At 37.7% G+C, this 12,424-nt stretch overlaps 1 protein-coding gene across 5 annotated transcripts in view; it reads right to left on the bottom strand.

Annotated features, from left to right (window-relative positions):
- Positions 1-1,858: 1,858 nt before the first annotated feature.
- The window catches only part of PLEKHA7 (pleckstrin homology domain containing A7), a 295,587-nt gene continuing 285,021 nt past the window's right edge, over positions 1,859-12,424 (bottom strand). For 4 of the 5 annotated variants that reach the window (XM_050957092.1, XM_050957093.1, XM_050957094.1 and 1 more), the window contains 4 exons: positions 11,607-11,740; positions 8,748-8,890; positions 5,180-5,288; positions 1,859-3,119 (listed from right to left, as the gene is read on the bottom strand). In XM_050957092.1, coding sequence (XP_050813049.1) covers positions 5,191-5,288; positions 8,748-8,890; positions 11,607-11,740 — 375 coding nt within the window. In that variant the 3' untranslated portion in view covers positions 1,859-3,119; positions 5,180-5,190. The remainder of the gene's footprint in view (positions 3,120-5,179; positions 5,289-8,747; positions 8,891-11,606; positions 11,741-12,424) is intronic. The other variant, XM_050957095.1, reaches the window with a different exon arrangement.

Below are 12,424 nucleotides of genomic sequence, written 5' to 3'. Positions count from 1 at the left end.
TTTTGCTTGGTGTAAAAACTATACAGATTAATTACAAATTAGTTCCTCCAAAAGAAAAACAGATACTATTTGTCTAATATTTTTAGTTAATCAAAATGAAAAAAAAACTTCTTTTTATTCCAACTATTTTATGACTTGAAATTGAACATTGTCTGATTAAAAGATACCACTGTGAATACATCATAATTTTCTAGCTTTGATGCTAGTGATGGGTGCTGTATAAGTACATAGATAAGACTGTTTTGGTGAATAAATGCAAAATGAAATTGAAAAAAGAAAACCACCATACAGAGTGGTCACCAGATAACTCATTAGCATATCTATATTTAAATAAGGGCTTTGAAAAAAAGTGTCATACTTGGGGATATTTTTTTTCAAAATATGGGATTAATTATGGACATATAAATTGCTTGATTTGTCTCAGACCAAAAGTTTTCAAGAAGGTCAGTTTATTATTCAAAACATTAATGGTATGTGTGTTAAGGGTGAAATTCTTTCATCTCATATGAAGCTCAAGTAAGCAGGTTGTGTGTGAATGATGTATACGGCAGGGGAGGAGAATATGAATAGTCTCATCACAACCTGTAGAGCACCTGCACAACTACTATGACAATCAGCTGTGCTTCTCTCCACCTGCCCAACACCCACCCAAAAAACAACAGACAAGTGGAATTTTTGGTCAGTGGGTTGAAGTACTGTAGTTCATGAACCCACTGGCTGCACCCCCTCCCCACAGCATAGCCCACACACTTCCCCCTTCTGCATCAACAACATTTTTTTTACAGAACCATGAGACATCACAAATCCCTATGGCTGAGGATTCCTTTACTTTTCAGGCCATGCATATCCCCACAAATGGGACAAGGGTTTTATAAGCATGTCAGCTTTGTGTTCCCTGTTCACACATGTGAAGTCAAATAGTCACTTAAACTCTGTGAAGTTCACAATGTCAATACTGAACCACAGAAATATCTCAATTTTCTTTTTTTAAAAAGTTATTGACTGTTTGTTCCCTTCACTCCATTGTATTAAGTAGTTCAAGTTTAAGAAAGTTAAGAACTAAAAACCTCCAGTAGTCTGTATCAAACCCATGTCATTTGAAGGCACTGTCACAGTACAAGTTGACTCTTGCCTGCTATTACAGAAGTCGTAAATTCCAGTTGGTTTCCATACATTTTATTGGTTAATGTGTGTCCATACATTGCACAAGCAACCGCATGATGTTTACAGGATTAGAGATGGGGAGTTGCACTTTTTGCACACAGAACATGTAAATTACTCTAGCTACTTTAATTTCATACAATACCAAGTGTCAAGAATTTGGCAGTTGAGAAAACTGTAAAATAGGAAAGATCAACATTTAGGTTCCAATTCAGGAAAGCCTGTACTTAAGTGCTTTCCTGAACAGAGATGCACTTAAGTATGTATTTAAGAGCTGTCCTAAGTTCAGCACTTGGTACACAGGAGGCCTGATTCAATTCCTATATAAATAAATGGAAAAACTCCCATGGACAGTAATGGGCTTGGGTCAGAACCAGGGAAAACAAAATGTAATTAACGGGGATTTTAAAAACAATGTTGAAAACAATCAACAGGACAGCTGACAAGACAAAAGCAGTAGAAGTGTTATGTTAATATTTTAATCTGTACATACATCATTTTCCCCAAACTGTTACATTTTATTTAAAATAACATTTTCTTGCAAAATATTCATTTAATTGCTTTTCAAACATTTTTTATAAAGGCAAAAATAAAAATTTTATTTTGGCAAAATGTTATGAAGCTGACACTGGCAGTATTGAGTTAGTGAAAAATAGACAGCATTTTCTAAATATATTTCTTAAGAATAGCTTCTGAGTATCGTAAAAATACATTATGAATTTTTATTTTATGCATTTTAAACAAATGTGAAGCTCAATCCATGTAGTTTCTTTTTAAACCCATTATCTGAATGCAGCAAAGAAACAGAAGTTAAAAGTCTCGCAAAACACAGCACAGTATTTGTGAATCATTCTTCTCTTAGCACTCGACTCAACCAAAAATTACACAGTATTGTGCGATATTTGCATGCCTTACACTAAAAGTGTACACATACTTTTTTCAAGTAAAGAAGCAACAGCAATTTATTTAAATTCATTTTCTTCATATGTAAGTGGCCAACTCTTCACCCTATACCCAAGCAAAACATCAGACTTGAAAGTTTTGGCGAAATTAAGCACCAGTTAAATTTACATACAAAATTAGCAAGTGCCACAGTACATTATTTCTGTTGTTTCCAGGATAATGCAATACATCACATATTGCTTTTTAATTAAAACAATTAAATATATATATTTTTTACTAGTAAAATCACACATTCTATTAACATTTTATTGCTTACTTCACACAGTAGAATTAAAATATCTTTTACTTCCCAGTCCTCTTAATTTAAGAAAAAAATATTTTTGTAGCTTCTTGTTACTGATGCAGACAGTGCTATTGTCAATGCCAACACACTGGGTACTTATATTTGAAAATTAACTACATGGAATTAAAAAATGTACAAGAGTTAGCAGCTGAGTGCCATAATTTTGTTCATTGTGTGCAAACATGATGGTTACTAACATTTAGAAATGCAAGCTGAGTCCTTTGCTATTTCTTATTTAAAGGGCACGAGAGTGATCAATTTTGCCAAAAAAGAAGAAAATTCTCAGTAAGCTTCTCACTTGAGTTAGCTTTACCCAAATGCCATGATGTGCTTCCAAGATTATTTGATTTACATTTTGTAAAGTCTGTGTAAGCAGTTTTTAAAAAAAAATGAACTCAGCCCTTGATTAAAAAAATCTAAAATATATTCTGTTTCTAAAAATACATCAGTATTTTATAGAGTATCTTAAAAGTGCCATTTATTTATATAAAAAATCTGAACTAAAACAATGCCAAACTAAAATGATTTTAATTTATTTGTTTTTCATAGAAAATCCCTCTATTATTCTCTGAATTTGTTTTTGAAAAATTATGAGATCAGCTGATGAGTATCTTCAGAGAAGCTGGTGTAATGAAGACATTCTTTCTTCCATGCTCTGGCATCAGATGGTTGTTGGGTTGTATCTTATGTCAATGTTCAGTTACTGCTTTGGCTGGTATGAAATAAAACAAAATGCAGTCAAATATGGTAGGGGATGCCGATGCCAACCAGTACACATTTTCAGAAAAACATGATTTTGTATTGCAGTCCTCAGTAAGATAGGATGCATAATTAATAGACATTTAAAATTGTATGACCAATTATTACTCGATGCCATTGAAATTCTGGAAGATATCCACTGATCTAGAAGAATCGTTGTGCCCCTAATGTAATGGCTAAAATTACTAGATTCTTTCCTTAATGCTCTCCCTTAAAGTGAACTTTGGATGCGAGTTTTTGGAGTAGTTCCCTAATACAAGTTCACTGTTGGTATCTGGGGACAGTGCTTTATTTTTTGCACTCTTTTGAAAAGTTCAAGGCCAGATTCTGATACTCTTTACTCGTGGAAAAACACCTCACTCATGTGTAATCTGCTTTGACTTAAATGGGACTACTAGAAGAGTCAGATGCCATTCAGTTTGAGCAAGGGTGGTGAAATCAGGCCAGCCACATCAGAAAGTGAACTAGGCAGACATTAGTCCACTTCCATCACGTTCCCCTGCTGCTCTGACTGATGTCAGAACAACTTTACAGCTGTCAGTCTATCACAGAAGTCGGCAACCTTTCAGAAGTGCTGTGCCGAGTCTTCATTTATTCACTCTAATTTAAGGTTTTGTGTGACAGTCATACATTTTAACGTTTTTAGAAGGTCTCTTTCTATGTCTATAATATATAACTAAACTATTGATGTATGTAAAGTAAATAAGATTTTAAAAATGTTTAAGAAGCTTCATTTAAAATTAAATTAAAATGCAGAGCCCCCAGACCGGTGACCAGGACCCAGGCAGTGTGAGTGTCACTGAAAATCAGCTCGTGTGTCGCTTTGGCACGTGTGCCATAGGTTGCCTAACCCTGGTCTATCACTTGTGATATGCTTTTCTGAAGGGAAGTCACCTTTTACGATCTTGAGGTCTAATACTGCAGCCATTCTGAACAGAACTCCTATTGACATAAACTGATGTGTGCACAGTATTGGGCCTTTCTAGAGCTTATCTAAGTATGCAGATTTCTTAACTCTGAGAAGTGCTGATATCAAAAGTACTCCAAAACGAAAACCATGGTAGTCAGAGACTAACTCTTTTAAAAGATGTTCAGTCACACTTACTACTAAACTTATTTCATGTATTTTTATACAATAGTATGAGAGAAAACTAGCCCATCTGAAAGCAGAAAGACAATAATGAATTAATAGTAAATTCTGGAGGTACAGTGGGTGCCAAATTGGGATACTGTCAGTATTATGATATGTTTAACTATTGGTAAGTATTTCCCATTTTAAGTATAGGGAATAATGCAAATATCATTGAAATGTGCAGTAAATGTTCATTTTTAATGGTGTTGCAATAAATGTCCTTTTTAAAAATGGTGCCCACGATACTTGCAGCTTAGAACTAAACTAAATGAAGGGAAAACATCATCATTCCATTAGTTTAATAATTTAATGGAAAAACATTGAAGGCATGGCATCAGTCAAACAAACTACTGTAAGGTTAATTACACAAGGCCAGCTTGTCTCAAACTAATCTTTAATTTTGGTTTCCGCAAAAATGCACCTGTTTGTCCCCACAAAATTGCATGCAGACCCCAAACTGCCTGTTTACAAGGGTTCCTGTTTTTACAGGTATGGTGCTCAACAAAGGTGTGTGCCACTTTGCAGGTGAAAACACATGCACACATTTTCAATAGTGGAAGTTGTTGCTGAAAATGTGGCCCCAAATTTGCCAATAGCATTGACATTTTAGTTTTTCTTTTGCCACACTAAGATGATCAAAATAACCTTTACTTATTTTTAACCAACAGCAATCATCTTAAAGGCTTTTGCTAGCTTATGTATTAGTTCGTAAGCAGCAATATTTGCTGCCTGAGAACAGATTCTTCTGATTACTGAAAACTGCATGCATGCATTAATTTGGATAAATTTTACATTATTGTAGTAAAAAGTGTTAGTTTTTGACAAAGTTAAAGCAAAGCTGTAATGACAAATTAGACATTCCAAGAGCAGTTAGTTCTTACTTTTAAGGTGTTTAGACAAATGTGTAGTGAAATCCATTGCTTAAGGGGGAGTGAGGTGGCTGTGGTACAGAAGGTGAGAGTGCTTTAGATGGGTAGGTCAACTGGTGAGCTAGAAGGGATCACACACACAGGAATTAGGTAGCATAATTAAACATACATATTGCAACAGAGCCACCTTAACTATCTAACTACTACATAATAAGGAAACACTGCACCAGATCAGTAATGCAATGGGGTGTTAACATTAATTTAGGTACATGGAAAACACTATTTAACAATATATCCACCTGTTTCTGTATCGTTCAGTAACATTAAAAGCAGAAATGGTTTATTTCCACAAAACACAAACAAAATAAGGAAAACCCACATTAATATGAATCTCACTGGAACAACATGGCAAAAAACACTGATTTACACCAGTCAAACTGTACACAAAATCTGAAATCCCAGGATAGCACAGATACTGTATTTGTTAGTCCAGTTTCATAACTTGACTGAAGTTACACTAGTATAAATGGGCAGAAAGTAAGCAGATGTACAGCAAATAGGAAGGTGAAAAAATAGTTTACAACAAAATAAATATAATTTATAGCTTAAGTAATAAATTATGTGAGAAGTCAAATATCTTTTTAAGGCTTCAGCTTGAGGCATGCTCCGAGTATAATGTATGCTCATTACTAAAATATAAGGCTTTTTCTATATACAATGCACAGAAATAGTGTTATAATAGAGGACATAAAATCCTGATTTATTGGCATAATATTAAAGACCCAAATGATTTCTATGCTAAGCTCTGCCTTTACAATTTTGGAGGGGAAAGGGTGCAAATGGTTATATGAGAAGTGGCTTTTTGATACTTGATCTCTCAGATTTCGACCCTCTGATTTACAGATTGACGAGAGATTCATTTTCAGGAGTACGGGAACCTTCCTGTTGAAGGTTGTGGCTTGTGTGGGAATCAGCAGCTCACATTTTATATTACCATTTATTATTTTAAAGCATCCTAGAGTATGCTAGATGATCACTAAAAGCATAACTTGGAAAAATTTCAGAAACAAACCTTACAGTAAAATTACACAAGGCAGTCTTTATACTAAATCTAGGCATTTAGGGTAGCATTTTCAGAAGTGCTCAGAATGGGCCTAACTGTGTTCCCAGGGGACTTTACCATTGACATCCCTGGAGCAAGATTAGGCCAGCACTGAGAGTCTTTGAAAACCTCACCCTTAAATATAGACCTAGAAAATAGAACAAACATGAACAGATATCCAACTGTGCAAAGAAGTCATAAAAAATCCTGTGGTGCTCTTTTTAACTGGTCACGTCCAATCAGACATCATCAGTTCCTGAAGGCTCAAACACCTAATTCTTTTTCATTCTGAAAGAATATATTGTAATTACTTTTACTAACTCCTGCTATTTTTTAAGAATTCATTAACATTAGCTCTGGATTAAGGGTTACTGAAAGGTGAACCCACAGCAATCTGTTATAGAAGAGGAACATTTTGGTCCCCATCATGTGGATGCAGGGATCAACTTATGTGGCTCTCCTTACAGGATTGAGCCCTTAGATGGTAAAAGAAAGAAAGAAAGAAAACAGAACAGAGAAAAGAGAAGGAGAAAAAAAGGAAAGACTATCGATAGTTGAAATAAGTTTTCCAGGCAACACTTAAGATGTTCTAGGGAATATATACAATAAATGTTCGTGGGAATTTTGTTTTCCTGAATTTCTAACAATTTTCTTGGCACCCACATAAGCCCTACTTTTTCAGTTTGATATAAAAGAAGTTAAACTGTAATAATAAAAATCTGACAGCTATTTTTGTGGACTAGGTATTTGATCTCCAGCGATCTTATGATTTAGTGCATTTACAATGTCTCCCCCCTTCCACACAAGCCCTCATTCTTCTCAGATGGGGGGAGAATGTGTCGTAGTTCCTACATCCTTTCTAACCTATGAGCAATATCCCCCTTTCATGGAAATGGAGACTTTAGGTCTTTGTATTCACTTTTTAGTGTTTTGTTTGTTTGTTTTAATTGAATGGCCCTTTTATTGCCATGCATCCAGGTGCTGTTTTCCTCCTCAATGAATCATCCTATCCTTTCAAGTCAGTTGCCATGAAGACATCTTTCCTGAAGCAAATACGATGTAACGTATAGCTTCCTCTTAAACTACATACAAAATCTCTCCAAAGAGTCAAAACACATAACCCCCAAAATATCATTTCCCCCCTAAAAAAAATAAATAAATCAGCCTCCCCTCAAGGTTTGCTGCCACTGGGTCTTTGAATACACAGCCACATTCAATAAAAGGAAACAGTGTGTGTTTCTATGGATGAACATTATATGTCCAGTTATTGAAAACATCTATCTTAAATGCAGTGGTCTTCAGTGCTTGGGTGGCAAGTGTCATTCATATTATTTCAGATGAGAAACATGTTTTTTCCCCCATCAGGGTTGAAATTATTTCCATTATTCCAATTCTCCATTGGAAGAGTTGGCAGTGGCAATTGCAAATGAAAATTCAAATACTTGGAACAACAACTATTAACATAGTCACTGTCCTATTTGATACAGCTCTGTTGACATTTTCTAAGTTAACAAATATTTCAAATGTCATGAAAGCAAGAGTGCAGTTCCCATTTTCAACAAAGAAAACACATTTTCAACACACTATAAAGAACCCACTGTCATCACCAGGCAAAGAGGATCCTTGCCTGGTCGGTCTGCTCACTAAACTTGTTCCTGAGACAAACATACAGTGAGTCAATTTTGCAATATCTTCTTCAGCATTTTAAGGGCACAATAGTGATTATAGTTAAAGTTGCAGATGATTTTCTGTTATCCCAGTCACTGAACCCCTTTAATTTCTCTTTTAAAAAAAGAAGCTTTTCTGGCCTGGAGTTTTTCTTGTTTACCCGCAGCTCAGCTGATTTATTTACTTTTCTTTAGCAATATACAAAGATGTTTAACAAGCATCTGATGGGTTACTTGAAAGTTTCAAATGCTGTGTCCTTTGGCAAGGTTCAGCAGTGATAGTATCGATCAACGTCCCAAACAAATGTCAGTGCTCTGCTTCCCTTTAAACAACTTCTCTCTGCATTTTTTACATTCACAGTAATGTTTTAAATAAGTGTAGAAAGCTATTCTGTCACTTCAAAAGGCAAAGTATTGTAATTTAGGCTACTCAGTAATGGCTATGTCACAGTTTCGAGGTCATGGGATTAAAATCTCAAATACGATGGGCTAGATGTATCAGTGCCACCTAAAACAATAGCAGGCTTTCAGCTTCATAATCATAACCAGAGAGATATTTCCTTTTCTTTTTACACCAGGCCAAATTTTCAAAGCCAATCCTCAAGCCTCTCTAGTTTGGTATCTGTAGAATTTGGTATCTGCTGTTTGATTCCGAATTTTAAATAAGACTGGCAATAGAATTGTATCATAGTGGCAACATCTGTATACAGTGCAGTTCAGCAGATAACCATATAGACTCTTAAAAGTAGGTAGCAATAAGAATAAGAACACATTTATCACTGCCATTAGTTTGGAAATAACGGAGCATTACCTGCTACTTCCTTGCTCCGCTGAGAGGCTTCAGAAGCCAAAGCGTATGATATGGTAATGATGCGTTCCTGCTCCTGCAGCTGTGAATCTAAATCAACTGAGTTGTGTTTGTCCTGAGCAACAGCAGGCTGCAGGTTGTGCTTACTAATGGGAAAGTGAAAAAACATCATTAACATTTACAAACATACAGAAAATCCATGGTGCAGCACAGAACAAAGCTTAGTTTCATACCCCAGATATCGCACTCCAGACTTTTGTAAAATGCTTTACAAAACAGTGATTTAGATCCACTGACAATGTAGTGACTACAGTATATACCACAAACAAATAATGTAGTCATTATAGCTTCTGCAATAACTCATGCACAGTGTCAAATGCATCTTAAAGCCCTTTGCTGAAAACAGGTTTGTTTACATGAAAGCAATATGAAAAATGAGTGGCTTTTCTTTGAAGTTAGTGAGGATACTTGTTAGCGCTAAGAGAAAGAGGCACAACCTAGTGACCTACAGGTGCTCTCTCTTCAAACAGATTATAAATGACATGGCAGGCACTTGAGCTGATGATAAACGCTTTATGCTGAAAGTTTCAACTGCATCAATATGAGTAAGTCAGCAAGTTCTTTGAAAATCTGTGTCTAAAAGGGGTAGTATACTGGATAGAAAACGGTGTTCTAACCCCAGCTCTGACATGGACTTTCTGCCTTTGGGCAAATCACAACCTCTCGATGCCTCAGTTTACCTACCACATCTACCTAAAAGACATTTTGTCAGGATTCACTAATGCTTTTAAACACTCAGACATACAAGTAAAAGCCATTATTAGGACACTAGTAGCTACAGCCCATGCTGTTACACGGCTGTAATTGATAAAGTCACATGTATATAAAAGATGAAAATGGCTAAGAATTGAACAACAGACTACAAATCCCAGTGTTGATTGAACCTGGTGATACTCTGAACAAAAATAGGTCTTGACCATGCTTATAGCTGTTTTCACAGTTTCACACTGACTCTGAGGATATTCCAGGCTACAGAGTGATGTTCAGGGTTATTCTGTGTGTGGATTATGTTGTGTGGGGATTGTGTTCTGCTGAGAGAGTTGTATGGATTTGTGTAGGTGGTGAATGAGGAATGTGTGCTCTTGTGTATCCTAGGTGTGTTGCGGTGTGGGTGGTTATGTTGATTTGTGTCTAGGTGGGATTGAGCTGGGAGATTTGCGCAGATGGCAAATGAAGTGTGTGTTCTATAGTGAAGGATGGGGGGAAGGACAGCTCAGCAGTTTGAGCAGTGATCTGCTAAACCCAGGGTTGTGAGTTCAATCCTTGAAGGGGGTGTTTAGGGATCTGGGGCAAAAATCTGTCTGGGGATTGGTCCTGCTTTGAGCAGGGGGTTGGACTAGATGACCTCCTGAGGTCCCTTCCAACCCTGATACTCTATGATAATATGTTTTTGGAACTTTTGTGTGTGCTAGTTGTGCTGTGTGGATGGTGAGTGAGAGGTACATGCTGCTGTGATGGGGTTATTGTGTAAGCTGGTTGTGTTATGTGGGTAGTCGTGTCGATTTGTGTCTGGGGGGTTGTGCTTTGAGATTTATGCAAGTCTGTGCATTTATTTGCACAGACTTATGTGCAACAACCGGGCCAATTAATCTACCACCAGTGCAATCTCCCTCATACAACCAATGAAACGGTAGCATGCAAGTTAGCAGTAGAATAAGGGTAGTGATTGGTTGAGGTACCTCTGATATCACAATGCTCTAGGACAGTGTTTCTCAAACTGGGGTTCCCGAGGATACCCCAGGTCTGCTGATCAACTCCTCCACCTCCCTCCCAGAGCCGCCTGCACTCTAAAAGTCCAGCGGTGCAGCAGGGCAAAGGCAGGCTTCCTACCTGCCCCAGCTCTGCGCTGCTCCCGGAAGCAGCCAATATGTCCCTGAGCCCCCTGCGGCCAATGGGAGCTGTGGGGGCAGTGTCTGCAGGCAGGGGCAGCACGTGGAGGGGCCCTGGTTCCCCCTCCTAGGAGCAGCTCCCAGAGGGATGTGTACCCAAACTCCTATCTCCCAGAGCCTCCCCCCAAACCCACTCCTGCACCCCAACCCTCTGCCCTAGCCCAGAGCCTGCACCCCAGACCCAAACTCCCTCCCAGAGCTCACACCCTTCACCCCCTCTTGCACTCAAACTCCCTCTCACAGCTCATAGCCCCTCCTGCACCCCAACCCCCTACCCCAGTGAAAGTGAAAATGAGAGTTAGGGAGATAGAGGGAGGGTGGATGGAGTGAGTGGGGGCGGGGCCTTGGAGAAGGGGCAGGGCAAAGGCTGAACGGGGGGGAGAGGGGATTGGGTGTCCCCAAAAAATTTCAAATAAAAATGAGAGTCCTCAGGTTGCTACAGTTTGAGGACCTCTTGGCATGATATAGATACATGCCTTACCATAGCTGAGCACCGCACAAATGTAATTTGTAAAGTCAAAGTGGCTGAGAATTTAAAAATTGGACAGTAACAGACCACAAAACCCAGATATGATTCTGATGACATTCTGAACAAAAACAGCTTTCAGCCATGCTTGTAGCTGTTTCCATCACTTCTGACTTCTTGTACAGATGTTTTAAGGCTTCAGAGTGACGCACATAGTGACATGCTTGGAATTTTATAGATAATCCCTCCTCCTATATTATTTGGATACACATATCCCTCTCTGAGTATTAAGTGTATTTATCATGTATATTACAGCTGTATATTTTTCATAAAAGTTACATAATACATTGTACCTTGGTTTAATAATCACCACTGGATCTGAAACAGTCTGTGGTATAGAGTTGTTTGAGATTAAAAAGAAAGGAGAGATTATAAAAATAATCTGACCTAGACCTGGTAAGAATATTCTTTATCTTTTCTGCATTACGGTGTCTTGCAGCTAATTCTTCTGAACTGAGAGGTTCTTCAGGGTCCAGGTCAACGTAGCGTTCTGGAATTGCCACCTTTTCAGGTTTTGACAACTATGGAAAAAGAGAGAGACAGTAACTTCTGATACCTAGGACTTCAAAATCTCAAAGGTATAGCGATTCTCCACTAGACATATTAACCCAATGGGAATTGCATGTGCACATTGACTGGAATGTGATACGGGTCTTTACAGCCCTGTGTATTTCCCTGATTCTAAACATTCCCTTTGAACTTGAACTAATGCACTTTAAGAATTTTTTCTCTTCTTACTTTTTCTCTCCTTTTGGGAGGTAAGTCATTGGGGTGGAGCTGTGATTGGTGGAGGAGATTGTGGGAGGAGTCAGGGTTAATAAAGGTTCTTTCTGCAGCTCATTCTGTCAGGCAGCAGAGCCCAGAGTGGAATTGTCTGGCTTAAGGTTGCTGTATAAAGTTGAGAGAGGAGGCCAAAGCTGGGGCACTCATGACCTTTCCTTATGAATAGCAAAGGAGGAAATGCTTGGAGGTTTTGTATTTTTTTTTAAATGATAATTTGAAACCTCGAGAGTCCCAAAAATTGCCACAGAGGCAATGTGACACAGACATACACTCTGTGTGATTAAATACTACACATATTATACAAATATAATAATGTAGATTAAAACTTCTAATTAGGGAGTTGCAAAACAGCTTGCAATACATCTAGCAATTTTAACTTGGATGGATTTCCCGCTTGAAGAATTCAGAGCTGAATGAGACAC

This window comes from Gopherus flavomarginatus, chromosome 5 (assembly GCF_025201925.1).
Source record: "Gopherus flavomarginatus isolate rGopFla2 chromosome 5, rGopFla2.mat.asm, whole genome shotgun sequence".
Classification (NCBI taxonomy): Eukaryota; Metazoa; Chordata; order Testudines; family Testudinidae; genus Gopherus; species Gopherus flavomarginatus.
This window is presented reverse-complemented; position numbering and strand designations above follow the sequence as displayed.